At 39.6% G+C, this 15648-nt stretch overlaps 1 protein-coding gene across 1 annotated transcript in view; it reads left to right on the top strand.

The window, feature by feature from the left end:
- Positions 1–15648, top strand: part of LOC110957034 (versican core protein-like) — a 44289-nt gene extending 28641 nt beyond the window's left edge. The window contains exons 12-16 of the mRNA XM_051938753.1: positions 5331–5489; positions 6770–6852; positions 9416–9560; positions 10667–10849; positions 11970–15648. Of these exons, the coding sequence (XP_051794713.1) occupies positions 5331–5489; positions 6770–6852; positions 9416–9560; positions 10667–10849; positions 11970–12220 (821 nt within the window). The 3' untranslated portion in view covers positions 12221–15648. The remainder of the gene's footprint in view (positions 1–5330; positions 5490–6769; positions 6853–9415; positions 9561–10666; positions 10850–11969) is intronic.

Raw genomic sequence — 15648 nt, 5'->3', positions numbered from 1 at the left:
TCTGAGGAAAGTTCAACTCGAACCCCCAGAATAAGCTGACTTTTTAAAAATCTATAATACCTTCAATATATTTAATGAAGCTCTTTAAAACTTTACCTTCACATAATGAATAGTTTCAGTTAAAAGCACTTCAAGTACACAGAGTTGGGTCGAAATTTTGCGCTTTTTCATTACCTCTGCCAGGAGGTTATGTAATCATCAGAGTTTGTTTGTTTGTCTGTCTGTCTGTCTGTTTGTCTGTTAACAGCATAACTTAAAAAGTCATGGACGGATTTTCACCAAATTTTTACAGAATGTCCGGAAGAGCAAAAGTAACAATCGATTAGATTTTGGAGGTGATCCGGATCACCGTCTGGATCCAGGATTTTTTTGAAGGACTCTGTACAATTGAGAGATGGCGGCCAGACGGTGATCCGGATCACCTCCAAAATCTAATCGATTGTTACTTTTGCTCTTCCGGGCATTCTGTAAAAATTTGGTGAAAATCCGTCCATGGCTTTTTGAGTTATGCTGTTAACAGACAGACAGACAGACAGACAGACAGATGGCCTGGCGGAGGTCTGCGCTCTCTGAGTGCTTTTCTAGTTTGTATTATTTTCTCCCTCATTTCTGAGTCCTTCATAAGTACAGGAGATAGACACATGAAAGTGGCTGGAAAACACAGGAGTGAAATTTTGTTTTGCTTGTGTGTACTCAAGGCAAGTAACTCTGCTACTTAAGTTACCGTACACAAAAATCAGCTGATTCTGAGGGGGTCAGGTGGGAGGCACTGATGGATTTTTCACGGAATGGTCCTATAATCCGTTTTATTAAAGGAAATGATGCCCCATGTTACAAAAACAAGCCTTAAGCCACAACAACGTGGGATTATCATTCATATATATGCGATCTACACAGACTGACCTACATTCAAACAGGTAAATAAAGTGTACAAACCGAGCGTTTGGTCCTTAGCTGTCCTCCAGCTCTGGGCGTCGGCTCTTCAGCAGATTAGTTCCAGCCTCTCGCCCAATATTTCTGTCATTACTCAGCAGCGAGTCGAGATTCAGGCTCTCAAAAGCTCTCCAGGGATTAATGTTTTCCATGACCATGCACCAGAGTTCACTGATGAAAGTTTAAGATGGTTGTTCTGTTGTTGTGGAAGCAGAAGCAAGTTTCAAGACCACATTCTTTTATATATACTGACAGTCAATAGAAAGTTTGAGGTAGAAATGTACGCAGAATTCTACTTGTAGGGGGGTTGTAATTATTCATTGTGGATTTACTGATGATCTAGTGCCCTGGTAGTTGAGATAATGATGAATTGTCATTTTGTCATGATTCATTGCACATGGGTTGGTCACTTTGCAAAAGTGAACCAAATACACACCAAGCAATACTCAGTGAGTATCTGCACAATTTGAGAATGGGTTTTGAAGGCCTATATAAAGGCCCAAAAAAGGCCACCATTGTTAGTCCAGTGAACAGCATCATGCTGCGTCTATCACATGAACAATGTCTCCGGGCACTGGGTATGGTGGAGGCCGGTTTGAGCTACAGTGATGTAGCCAGGCGTATGGGCTGTTCCCAACCCACAATCAGAAGCCTGGTCCAAAGCATGCGCCGACGGATTGCTGCCTGCATGGAAGCAAATGGAGGCCATACTCGGTATTGACTGTTGTGACTTTGTGTTTGGCAGGTGCTGTTTTCTTTTGTGAAATTCTTTATTCTGAAATCATTCTTGAAACTTTAGATTTTTGTTTCTGTATGTCAATATGCTAAACAAATGATTCATATGAAGAAAATCCAGTTTCGGGCTTCAAAATAAAAATTATGTTGTATATGTATAGTATAGTCATAACATTAAACAAGGGCATCAGTTATTAAATGAGATTTAACTGTCTGACCTCCAATCACTTTCTGGATGTATTTTGTCTGTAGAAAGACGTTTTAACATGCCATCCAACAACCTGCTTCTCTGTTCATGCTGCATTTGTTTATCTGTATGTCCAGTATGTTTTATTTTCCTCTCAGTTTCTCTTTTCTTCTGTGTAGCTAGATCACAATCATGCGATCGTCAACAGGCAGCTGATGTAGTGTTCACTTGTAGTCATTGTTACAGTGATGCCATGACGCTGTCTCGTGAGACACAGAAATCTTTAACAAATCCGTGGATCCAGACTATAAGCCGCACCACTGTCAAAATACTAATAAAGTTAATATGACTAATAAAGTTAATGGTAATTTAGAGGAACTACCACATATGATACATCATCAGCAGAATACGTTCAAACTACACTGACACCAACACATACCAACAGTATGTTACAAGCAGTGTGAAATGTATATATTTTATCATATTAAATCAAGGACTCTGCACAACATTAATTTGCTGGCTAAAGTCTGATTTATAGTTTTGCATTAAATCTTTTCAGCATCCTTGTGCACAACTGCAATTGATTTGCTTTGTATATCAATTTGCGCAAAGATAATACTTCTTTGAAACAAAATATACTATACAACAGGCTGTAACTGTATCTGATTCGGCTTTTCTGTCTTTTATGTGCTGCAGTCGTTTTGGTAAAAGTAACTTTTGTCCAGCATTCATCAGCTCCAGTTCCAACATGATCTGCACTGCTTTAGCTGCCATTATTTGAAGTGCGTGAAGTGACTCTTGAGAGCACACCAAAGCACAATGATGTATATTCAGTGTAGAAGGACAACTTAAGCGTAATGACTTGACCTTGAAGAAAATAAATTTGAAACATGGCAAAGAAAAGCACTGCTTCTTTTCACATTGTCAGTTCTTTGTCCAGAGAAAGTGGGGGAATAGAAAGTGGAAAATTCCCCTTTTGCAGGGCGTATCCATGTGAAGGATGAATGCAAACTTAGATGTAAATTCTGGACTATCCATTGTAGTTGTCCTGCCTGATGCATGCAGAATTTAGTAGACAGCGACTCAGAGACACAGCTGTCCTCTCGCAGCTCTCTGCCAGTGGAAAGAAGGAGAAAAACAGATAATTGCTCCACTATTTTGCCAGAAAGCTTTTGCAGCTGTGTGGCATTGAATAAGTCCTGCCCCGAACTGAAGCAGGCTGCCCTTCATGTACTGCATGAGGCTGCATTCACCCAGCTGACCATCCAGCAGCTCTGCCTTCATTACAGTCCTCACCTGACCCTGCAGGTGGTCGCTCAGTGCAGTTATTAGGATATAAGGCTTATGCCCTGAAGCCTCGACAGCAACTTTCCATCGCGACTTTATTGGCACCGAAATGATTCTCAAGCCACTGACACAAAACAGCCATTGTTCACTGAGGCCGACAAAGCAGAGGGCTGATTAAGTTGTTGTATATCAAGCTAAATGTGTGTGTTTGTGTGTGTCTGTGTTTGACCTGCAGACAACTGGATATTTGTGAGGGTTAATGAAGCCCAACTGTGTGTTACTGAACTCACTCAGCGGGGGGATTTACTCCCCAGCTGGACCTCTGAGTCTCTCTCTCTGCAGAACAACAGAGTCTGATGAGAAATAAACAAACCAGAGCTGCTTCATTGTTGCAGCAGCACGAGTCCAAATCGACTGGCTGTGGGCAACTTCATGCATATAATCAAGTTAAAAACCTTCTTCCTGAAAGTAAATCAGAGATTGCAAAGCTGGACTTTGATTGTGGAGCAGCATGACTGATCTGAGAAAAGAAACTGTGATTTGATTAGTCAGCTGTTACACCTGAAAAGTTAGAGTGCATCAAAACGAGTTAGCAACTAGAAAGGTCTAAACTTCACGTTAACGTTTTCATTCAGTGTCGTTTGACCCTGTCTTTTGGCACCAAATAATACATTTTAGGTGCTTGTGCTTTTTAAATTTGATGCTCCGACAGCTAAAGCCATGCTTGGACCTCACTCTAAGGAAAAAATGCGTCACGTTGGCTGTTTGATCATATCTTAGTGTTTTCCATTGGCTGAGAATTGACTTATGGTGTTGGGTGGCACAACGTGACAGATGTGAATGCAGAGACTCAGGCAGTGTAAATGCAAAGGGTGTAAAACACACTGTATTCTAAAGCTAAAATTTAGAGATGTCCCCTAAATGCATCACACAAAGATTGGTAGACACTGATAGATGTCCCAATTTATATAAGAGTTGGTTCCCCAAGACAGCGTTCCTTGTCTGATTTTACAGCAAATGTTATGTGTTTGTGGTTGAAGATGTAAAAATTTGTCAGCTTATGGAAAAAATGTCTACTGTACTTCACTGGTCATAAGAATTAATTGAATATTGATTGATAACATGGCCGACCATCAGTTAAGAAAATTGGTGTTCTATTAATGCCTCACATGCACTGGTGGACACTACTGTTTACCGATGTTCCCTTAACACCACACATGCATGGGTAGATGCTAACTTTTACCGATTCTCCCTAAAAATGCAGACCTTTAGTGGACAATTTACCAATGTTCTCTAAACGCCTCACACACTGAAAGACTTAGCATTTTGCAGATGTTCCCGTTCATCGTTAGATGCTACAATTTAACATGGTCCCCTAAATACCTTGCTTACATCAGTAGACACTACAATTTATTGATGTTCCCTAAACACTTCATGTGCTTTGGCAAATGCTATAATTCACTAACGTTTCCTTAATGCCACACACATTATAAAACGCTAAAATTTACTGATTTGCCCTAGTGGCAATTATTTGCAGACTGTAGAGACACGCTACAAATCACTAGTACTCCTAAATGCCTCTCACACATTGAGAAATGCAATTTACAGATGTTCCCCTCAATGTCTCATGTGTATCAGTAGATGCTACAGATCTCAGTTATTCTCTAAATGCCACACATCCTGACTGCTGGTCTGCTGTTCATTTGCTCATGTTCCATAAATGCCTCACATGCATCAGTAGAGGCTGTTCACAGAGACTCACCACTTCAGCTCATTAGACAGCTGTGAGACCAGAATTTGGCTTTGAGTGAAATAAGATTTACCTCTGCTGAAACTGCTGTTGGAGCCCATCCTCCTCAACTTTGGTGTTGTGAATCTCAAACCAACAATCTGCTGCCAACAATCATGCCATAGTCACCGAGATCACATTTTCCCTCATCCTCATGTTGGATGTAAATATCAACTAAAACTCCTGACCTCTGCTGCCACACAGCTGGTTGATTGGATGATTGCATAAATAAGCAGGTGTTCCACAGAAAGTGCTCAGTGAATGTTCACTATATTTGAATGTGTAATTCTGTTCAAAAATTTGTTCAAAACAATTCTCACCCTGATACAAATAGTGAAGACAAAGTGTACTCAGCGTATTTATGGTTCTTTAATATCTGATGTTTTTCCCTCTGTGCAGATACAGAGGTGTGTGGATTTGGTTGGCAGAAGTTTCAGTCACACTGCTACAAGTACTTCACACACCGTCGCACCTGGGATGCTGCAGAGAGGGAGTGTCGGCTGCATGGAGCTCACCTGGCCAGCATCCTGTCACATGAGGAACAGCTCTTTGTCAATCGTAAGTTGTCTTCACTATGTAACCAAAAGTCATGCCGAATATTGTTCCAGAGCTCTGCTGGGAGATGTGGGTCCAATACTCCAATGCTGTTTGGGTGTCAGCCACAGAATATATAAAAATATTGGATGTAGCCAGCAGGGGGCGACTCTTCTGGTTGCAAAAAGAAATTTGAACATATAGCTAAGAAAGTTAGAGTACACCTCACTTGATTTGTTACTTTTTCATGTGCTTTTTTCATGTAAGTCTCCTTACAAAGTACATGGTGTTTGTTTTATAAATTATGATCCCACACAGAGGAAAACAGATGAAATTGGGTGTGGCTAACCTAGGATTGAGACATCAGCTTCCCTTTACTCACTACATCTGGCTTCAAGAAACCAAGATGGCTACAAAGCAGCAGAATGACCACAAAGAGACACAAAACAATCAAAAAGTACATTCAAAATGACCGTAAATAAACACAAAATATGACAACAGTGACACAAAATGATCTCAAAAGCTACAAAACAACCATGAAAAGACTAAATGGCCACAGAGTGACTCAAAATGACCCCAAAGGCAAACAAAAAGACCACAACATGATTAACAGGGACCAGAAAGTTATTCAAAGTGACCACAAAGTAGCTTGAAAATGACCAAAAGACACAACAAAAGACCAGAAAAACATGTGAGATGACCTTGTGCCTGCAGTGGAAACGTATCTGTTATCATTATCAATTGCAGTGTTTGAGAAATAGATATGTTGATATGGTTAAATTACAGTAAAATTAAGTACCCAGACAGTCGGAAACATCTGTTACATGTCATGTAACTGATATATTCCTTTACTTTGACTAAATACACCACCTACAGTGCTTCGAACACGCAAGTGTACAGGTCAGCTGACTCTAACAGACCTTTTGGTTAACTCACAGCTGGAAAAGTGATTGTTTTCTTTTAAATATGGAGACATGTTTGTTCCCCTCAGCAGTGATAACATCAACAAACGACTTTCTGTTTATTAATAAAGCAGGATGAACGCATGATGTGTGGATCTGTGCACTCTGAGTCCAATGAAGATAGTCAGGAAGATAGAAAGGGTGTTTCCACAGAACATCAAACTGAGCGTTTGTGCGAAATGTCTCTGAGTTTATTGGTGAAGCTGCTGACGGATGAAACAGACCTGAATTCAGTCTTTCCTCACTCCTCTCCTAAACCCTCTGCAGTGTGATAATCCTCATCAGCTGCCTCCCTTCATCCATGAGTGAACTCAGACTCTGCATGTTTTTTTTCTTCTGCAGGTCTGGGCAGTGACTACCAGTGGATCGGCCTCAGTGACAAGATGTTTGAGAGGGACTTCAGGTGGACCGATGGCAGACCTATGGTAAGACCAGCACTCACTGACACATAACACAAGTAAAAAAGGACTCGGAGAGCACAGTACTCCGCTTAGGCTGTTCATTCCTCTATATGACCCACAAACAAAATGACCTTGCGTTGAGCACAAGCGTGTGTTTAACGTGTGTACATAATTGTGAACTGTGTGACGTAAATCTGTAGTGGGCGGCAGGAAATGATGAGTACTCGGAAACACTCCCACAATTTAATCAATTGTTCCTTGTCTCATTTGTGACGTACAAGTCTCGATAAGTCTGCAGTGGTGGATTTGTAGTAGGATCTCAATCACTTGATTATCAGCAGGCAGCTGACATAGTGTTCACTTGTTGTCATAGTTACAGTGACGCCGTGCCGCTATCTCACAATGATAGAGAAATCTTTAACAAATCCATGGATAAAACACGTCACTGCCAAAATCTAAATAATTGGTCCTTGTGTCATTTCTGACCTTCCCTGAAAATTTAATCCAAATCTGTTTGTCCATTTTTGAGTAATGTTGTCAACAGACAGACAAACCAACGCTGATCGTCACATCACGCTGCCGAGTTCTTTGGCGGAGTAACAATGTCCTGGACTTATTCCCATCACAGCAAGTCTGAAACAAAGAGCTAATGACCCAAAGACTGAATGTCACAAAGAAATCATCAATCATTTAATTTATTCAATAGGCACACAAAGTGGAAGCTATCTTTTACACACAAAAGCACATTGTAATAGAAATATCAGAAACTGACTGTGTTTAAAATCTTGTCAGCTGTTGGTTGAACTGACGAAGACATCTGAAGATGTGTGTTCTGATTTATTATAATGTTTTGACTTTCCATGAATAATCAAGACTTGTAAATTTGGGGAAATAATTGTTTCATTGAATGACTATGCAACAAAAACATTATATGCATGAAGTGACCGTTATTGTTTCTTATTTAAAAGTTATAAAGCTCTCTTAAAATGCAAAACTAACCCAATCCCAAAATCCTCACATAAAGACAAAATAAGCACAAAAGACAGAAAACGACCACAGAATAACCTCAAAAAGACACAAAATGACTACAACTAATCTTACTGAATTTAGTTGTGTTGTATCTACTTTCAAATGTAGTCGCTTTGGATAAAAACATCTGCAAAATGAAATTGTAAGAAAATTGTAAATTGTAATTGAATCAGTGGATTTTCTGCATGTTACAGCGCTAAAAATAAAACTGAAAGAGTCTGTTCTGTGACTCCTACAAGCAGAGCAGAAACTCAACTAAAACACAAAATACATAAAACACGTCACTGTGCATCACTGTGTCACACCAGTGCCAAAAACGTGAACTTTCGAATGTTTCATGACATGCCTCCAGCTGAATGCAGTGACGCAGCTCGTTTGTGCCTCTCAGTTGTGATGACACCCCGTCACACATTGTGCGTCTGCTGTTGCAGCATGTGAGCTGAATTAACTCGGCCTGATGACAGCAGAGAGAAATCCTGAAATGTGATACTGGAGGGAGTACGCTGCTATTGTTACCTCCGCCAAGGAGGTTATGTGACACCCGGCGTTTGTGTGTCTGTCTGTCTGTCTGTCTGTTTGTCTGTTAGCAAGATAACTCAAAAACGCCTGGGCAGATTCACATGAAATTTTGAGGGGATGTAGACTATGGTAAGAGGAAGAGCTGATTTAATTTTGGTGGCAATCTGGAAAGGATCCTGGATTCTGGATCACTTTGAATTTTTTAGTATGTTTTAGTATGTTGTCCAAAATATGACTAAAACATCATAGGTTAGTATGTCGTCCAACAAATTGGAGCAAGGTGTCCAGATAGCTCAACTGGCTAAGAAGGTGATTCGTAAACAGAACTCTGTCAGAGACGCAGGTTTGATTCCAGCTCATGATCCTTTACTGCATGGGTTTCCTGTTTTCCTCTCTATCCTTGGCGGAGGTCTGCACTCTGAGTGCTTTTCTAGTTGTAAAGTGTTATTACTGAGAATACAGACACACCCTGACTAATCTGTGCACAGCCTCAGTATGTACGCACAGCATGATCAGTGCAGGTTTTGTGATTTTAAAGTAAACTAAAGGATCTTATTTGTGCATTTCTTCTTGCATACAAGCTGCAGAAAGCTGTTGTTCAGGCCTGTGGCGCTGGTTGTCTCAGCAGCTCCACTGTCTGGTTTCTCTGTGAATTACATCCAGCCACATGTGATGAGTAAGAAGTGTTTCCTTGAAAGGAAAACTGGTGTCCTTATCACTCATAGTCCTTATTCACACATGTACAGTACTGTGTGAGAATGAAGAAAAAGCCATGAATTGTTTCTGTTTACTGTATAAAAAAACACCTCAGTCTAATAAAGTTTTCCTCTCTCACTCGACTATATCACCTCTTCTTTCTTGGCCTTTGTTATGTAGGACAGTGGAGTGAGAGACAGGAAATGTGGGGAGAAGAGTTGGGTCAGTTGGGTTGCAGTCCGATTTCTGTACTGTCCTTAGTAGATATGAAGTAATAACTCCATGTTCGTTCAGTGGTGGCTGAATGTTTCAAAGTCAGAAATGAAACTATGTGTTTTGACAGCAATACGACCACTGGAGGCCAAACCAGCCCGACAGCTTCTTCGAGTCAGGAGAGGACTGTGTGGTGATGATTTGGCATGAGGGAGGACAGTGGAACGATGTGCCCTGCAACTATCACCTGACCTTCACCTGCAAGAAGGGAACAGGTATGTACACAATTTAATTACATGAGCGATTGTGTGAGCAATAAAAGCCAGGTATTTCAAAACTATCGCCACCAACAAAATTCTTTACATTAGAGAACACAGAGAGAAAAAAGTCTTATCCTGGTTAATAAAATGATTAATTAACCCCCTTTTTCTAGTGTGTGGTAGCCGACGTCTACACTTTTTCACACGGAATAAGCTGCTCATTGACCAAAACTAGTGTCTGTGTCAAACACGTGCAGCTTATCAGAATTATAAGAATCTTCTTCAGTTTAAGACAGTAACCATGCATTTTAAGTAAAAGTTGGAGTTCTCTTTTAAGGGGTCACCAATGATTATGACTCTTTTTCAGAATGTAAACTATAAATCACATGTATGGTATATCACTGCCAATTTTTTACCAAAGTGCATGTTAGGTTCTTGTATTTCTGGCAACTTTTATGTTTCCACTTAATTTTAGTACTTGGCACCAGTCAATTTACAGACATTTAAATAGTAAGCATGTTGTTGGTGAGATTTATTTTCATATATTAAAACACAAGGTTCATGTCATATCGTTTATGTTGTGTATCTGCTCTTAATATTAAAGAGACTGTTTTAGAAACAATGCGATTTCATGGTGTCCTTCATCAGATAACTGCTTTCACTGCCAGTTTTTACATTAATGCAACACATCTATGTCTGTATCTTGATTGTTTTCTAAAGTAAATAAACCGAATGGAATGAACGATACCATTATACCAACCTGTAACATGCACGTATTTCAGTTTAGCTTTGGTTTTCACCTAAAAAGTTCTGGTGAAGCTTTTAAACACCACCTGCTCAATATCAAACAACAGCTGCAGAATAACTGATGAACAAAATGGAACATTTAGCAATTTAAGAATGAGATATTTTCCTCATCAGGTGGTGGAGACCAAAAATGGAGATAAAAGAAAAACAAAGATTGGATTAAGATTCATCAAACATTAACCAAAGTGAATGATCATGTTGCTGCACAGGTGCTTACATGTGTGTGTTGTGTTCACATGTTGTTGCCCTACCCACCAACTGGATAAACAATGAACCATAAATCAAATATTTAAATGCTGTTTCTTACTGTCTAGTGTCATGTGGCCAGCCCCCTGTGGTGAAGGATGCTCGAGTGTTTGGGCCCATGAAGCCTCGCTATGAGATCAACTCGCTGCTCCGCTATCACTGTAAACAGGGCTTCATCCAGAGACATGCTCCGACTATACGCTGCCGATCCAATGGCCAATGGGACATGCCCAAAGTCACCTGCACCAGCCGTGAGTGTCCACATAAGGGCACTGGAGCTCTGCTCTGGGTCATTCAGTGGTGAAAAACTAATGTACAGTAACAATAATACAAAACATTAAAAGAACAAACTGAACAAGAGCCTATCACTGTCAGAGTAGAATCTGCAAGACTCTTACACAAGCACTGAATGTTAGATATGTCCAAATTCTTATATAAAATATATGAACACTGATCTTGCTCCTTCATTTCCCAACTACAAGCTACAATTATGAGGATTAAAATACAGCTATAGCAGAAAACAGTTTTGTAGTACGATTGCAATCATGTGATCGTCAGCAGGCAGCTGACGTAGTGTTCACTTGTTGTCATAGTTACAGTGACGCTGTGGAGAGATCTCACAATGATACAGAAATACTTAACAAATTCGTGGATCCAGATTATAAGCCGTATCACTGCCAAAATCTAATCAGTTGGTCCTTGTGTCATTTCTGATCTTCCCTGAAAATTTCATGTAAATCCATCAATCGTTTTTCAGTAATGTTACTAACAGACAGGCAGACAGACAAACCAATGGTGATTGTCACATAGCTCCACCACATTCTTTGGTGGGGTGAAAACTACTGATGAACTGATGTGTTTTTTCTGGGTCAATACTAATTATGAATAATTAATACACTAATAACATATAGTTGGAACTAATATAAATTAAATAGTATCTATTAACATTCTGTGGTAGCAATGAACCTATCTTTCATAACTAGGCCTCTTCATAATGAGGATTACTGTAACTGAATGTGTACATACATATATATAGGCTGATTGATTTGGTTGTAGATTTGAACAGAGCTCAAATGTCATGTGTCTATCTCCTGTACTTGTGAACTTATGAGGCTCAGAAATGCTGGAAAAAGTAACGCAAATTAAACATCTTGACCCTCCCCTATGCACTTATAGATCTGTAACTCTAAAAGTAGTCACAGTATGAAGGTAAAATTTTGCATGGCTTCAGTTAGAATACTAAAAAAATAGCTGATTCTGAGGGGGACAGGGTGGCACTGGTTGATTGTTAATGGAATGACTCAATTACAAGGCTGCACATTGTTTTAAAATGTTTTTACTTCAAACTCTCTTTTCCATCTGTCTTCGCAGCCGCAACCTACCACAAGTCATTTACTCTCCAGCGCCGCAACAACCAGAATGAGCAACAACAGAGGCCCTTTAACCACCACATCCATCACTCCAAGAGTCATGAGAAACACAATCAGAACCAGGAGCAGCAGCAGGATTATAACATCCTGCAAAACCTCTGGGATCCTTTCCAAAGTCGAGTCCAGAAGCTGCTGAGGGAAAAGAGGCAACTGCAGGCTCAAACACACACCCAGGATCAGATCAGACACTGATGTGGTTTGTAGGTTTGCAAACCAGATGTGTGGTGGTGACCAGTCACAGCAGGCTGGCCATGTCAGTCCAGAGGCATCGATAGACAGACGGAGTGTTGTTGCACTGAACTGTCTATCAATTTCTCTCAGAAGGACGAGGGAGACGCTTCATCAGTACATTTTCCAAAAACACTCCAGGATCTGAACCATAACGCTAGTGACAGTTTAGTTTCATTGGTAAAGTCAGCTCATTGATTATATAAGTCTCTCCATTATGTAACGGTGCTCAGGTTACTGATATACTTGCTTTTTACCATTTCAAATTCTTAAACGGTCATCATTGTTCACATACTTGCATACTTTGTGTTGGAGTGTAAAAGTATATTCACTCGGGGGCAGGTTTGCACTTAATCATGCCTAACAATCCAAAGAATTTGGACAATATTTTTAAAAATCATCGTGCGGATCACAATATTTTTACTGCCTCCAGTGGATACTTGTACATAGACTACCATCTGGTTTTGTTGTGCCACAACGCAATGTTCTTGTAATCGCTTGACAGTAAAAAGAAGAGCTCCTTTAATATTTATTGTAGTGCTAGACTGAAAAACATGACAAACACTTGGACGCTTTGACTTGGTCTCAGCCTCCCATCGGCACTTTTAAACTTCAGGTCTTAACTGATATATTTAAGTTGAGGATGTCAGGCCTAATTCAGATCACTAGTGTCCTTCAAAACCTTGTATGTGTCATGGTTAGCTTATGAAAGAAAATGTTATTTGTACTACAATTTTAGCTTTTCTCAGACTGAAAGGAACCTGGTTTTCTTTCTTTCTTTTTTCTTTTTTTGATTCAGTGTTTGTTTGCCTCATCTTTGACTTGGTTGCTTCAGACTTAGCCTTGACTCAGTCTCAACACTTTTAGAACTTGACTTTGACTCCTTTTGGACTTGACCTTGACTCAACCTCGACTCGTTTGGGACTTCACCTTGACTCATTTAAGTCCTTTTGGACTCAGCTTTGATACCTTTTGAGCTTGAGCATGACTTGTATTTCCTACTTTTGTACTCTGCCTTAACTCAAACTTGACTCCTTTAAATTTGGCCTTGATTCAGATTCAGATACTTTCAGATGTAACCTTGACTCCTTTTGAACTTGGCCTTGACTTTAATTTAAATCCTTTTGCGCTCAAGGTACTACAAGATAGTCTTGAGTCTACTTTTACCTAGCCTTGAAACCTTTCAGATTTGGCCTAGAGTCAGCCTCGACTCCTTTCGGACTTGCCTTCACTCCTTGTAGACTTGCCGTGACTAGGATTCAAATGTTGTTGGACTCAGTCATGACATAGCCTTGACCAAGACTTTAATCCTTTTGGACTCAACCTCAGCTCAAATTTGACTCCGTTTAGATTTGGCCTTGAGTCAGACTCAACTCCTGTTTAGTTTATCAGTAGATGTGCAGTCGGCATCCCTAATGTGCAGAGAGACCAAGCTGCCTCAGATTTTGAGTTTTGTCTGGATAGAATCTGTATTGAGTCCTGGGAACTTCAGTAGTTTCAGACATTTACACAAACAGATTTGGCCTTCAGATAGATAATGCTTTATGACTTTATCTTCAAAACGTTCCATCATTGTTGGTGTGATCTAGATCTGTCCCGACAGTCATATGTTGAGTGCTATCTCACAAACACATTTGTTAATGAAGACCTGTTCACCCAGCTCGCCCAGTGTGGTATGCATGTGTGAACATGTATTTAAAAGCAAGTATATCAGCAACGTAAAAGGAAAGACTTATGACTTTAAGACTTATGCCGCACATCGTCAGTGACACTTCAGCTTCATCAGCTTTTTTGTCACTAAATAAAGCCTGTCAGCCCAGTGCCTTACGTGAAGTTATTTTAAAGCAGCCCTGTGGAGGATTTTGACAGCTGTGACCACGTTTATCTGTCACGTGACAGGTCATAATTGTATATAACAGATGAATATAGCCACTATATGGTCAGCCGTTAGTTTGTGGATTACCATTTTGAAGCCTTACATTTAGAATTTAGTCATCGCCAAATAGTTTTTCTTTTTGAGGACACTGCTGTCACTGACATGGTCAAAGTTGCTCCACCCTTTAACATACCCTGGTTTATCATCTTTTTTCCTCTAAATGGGACTATCCTTTACCACATTGACACCTTATTGTATTGAAGAAGACTTAAAACTAGCAATTAAGGCCACAGAAAATGTTTTTGGAGGTAACAAATCAGAACTAGGGTCATTTTCTCATCTATACAAATAGATTTCTTTTTCTAACCAGAAGAATTGTCTCCTGCTGGCTGTCAGAAACAATGCAGATTTAGCATACCTCTGAGGCTATGTCCATCATTTATAGACAGTCTATGGTAGCAATGCTCCTCCTAGAGTTTCCTGTTTGCTAGTTACATTTCTTTGTGCATCATCTAGAACATCCAATTAGTGAATGGCGTGAAACTAATAGCAGTACAATGAAATTGCTCCATAGCTTGAACAGTAGTCTAAAACTCCACAGGGTACCTTTAATTTCCAGTAATATGGCACATGTGAACAGCAGTTGAAATATTTGTGGTTTTTCTTTGCACAAGCAAGCCCAGATAATGGTATTGATGGAGAATAAAAAAAGGAAAAATTCCTCACTTTAAATTATTATCATAGAACATTTTCAGTTTTGGTTTGTGCTACTCAAATTAGTACAACCTAGTTTTGCTGGTTGATTTCCCATGTAGATTTTTGTACAAAATGTTTTAGCTTAAAAAAAAGGCTTTTAAAAGCAAAGACATAATGCACACAGATGGTACAGTAGATTATTACGAATGTGTGGTGTGTGTGCTGGGGCTATTAATCATAGGAGATATAATATAGATACTATATGAAGCCATATGAATTTAACTTATTGTATACTTTAAAACTATGAATAGACTGTGATATTAAGTAAAGGTCATTGGAACTGAATGATTCTGTTAATGATGACTTCCTTGCTGTTTACAGACTCTTGTCATGTTGCTTCTTTCTCTGACATTACGCATTCTATGTCATGTAGAGTTTTTCGTTAGCAAAGTTAGCTTGTTGCGCTGTTGATGCTTTTTATTGTGCTTAAAATCAGTCTGTCATCCAACGATTAAGGGAATGTGAAAGAAGCACATAGAGACACTAACTACATGATCCACAAGACTTTTTCAAATTCATTTTACTTTGTTCTTTTTTCTGTTTTTCTTACATTTCCCTTTTTTTATATAGATATGGTATGTCGATGCATCCAGAGTGCATTTTTATTTTTTTCCTACACCATGTGGTTAATAGGGTTCACTGTATCTGTGGCACAAGATCTTTTTTTATGTAATCACTGTTGCATTGTCAAAATGTTCATCACCCTGTTTTCAATGTCGTTGTTGGCTGTGTGTGTGCAATAATAGCTGTCATAACACAA

This window comes from Acanthochromis polyacanthus, chromosome 18 (assembly GCF_021347895.1).
Source record: "Acanthochromis polyacanthus isolate Apoly-LR-REF ecotype Palm Island chromosome 18, KAUST_Apoly_ChrSc, whole genome shotgun sequence".
Lineage (NCBI taxonomy): Eukaryota > Metazoa > Chordata > Actinopteri > Pomacentridae > Acanthochromis > Acanthochromis polyacanthus.
This window is presented reverse-complemented; position numbering and strand designations above follow the sequence as displayed.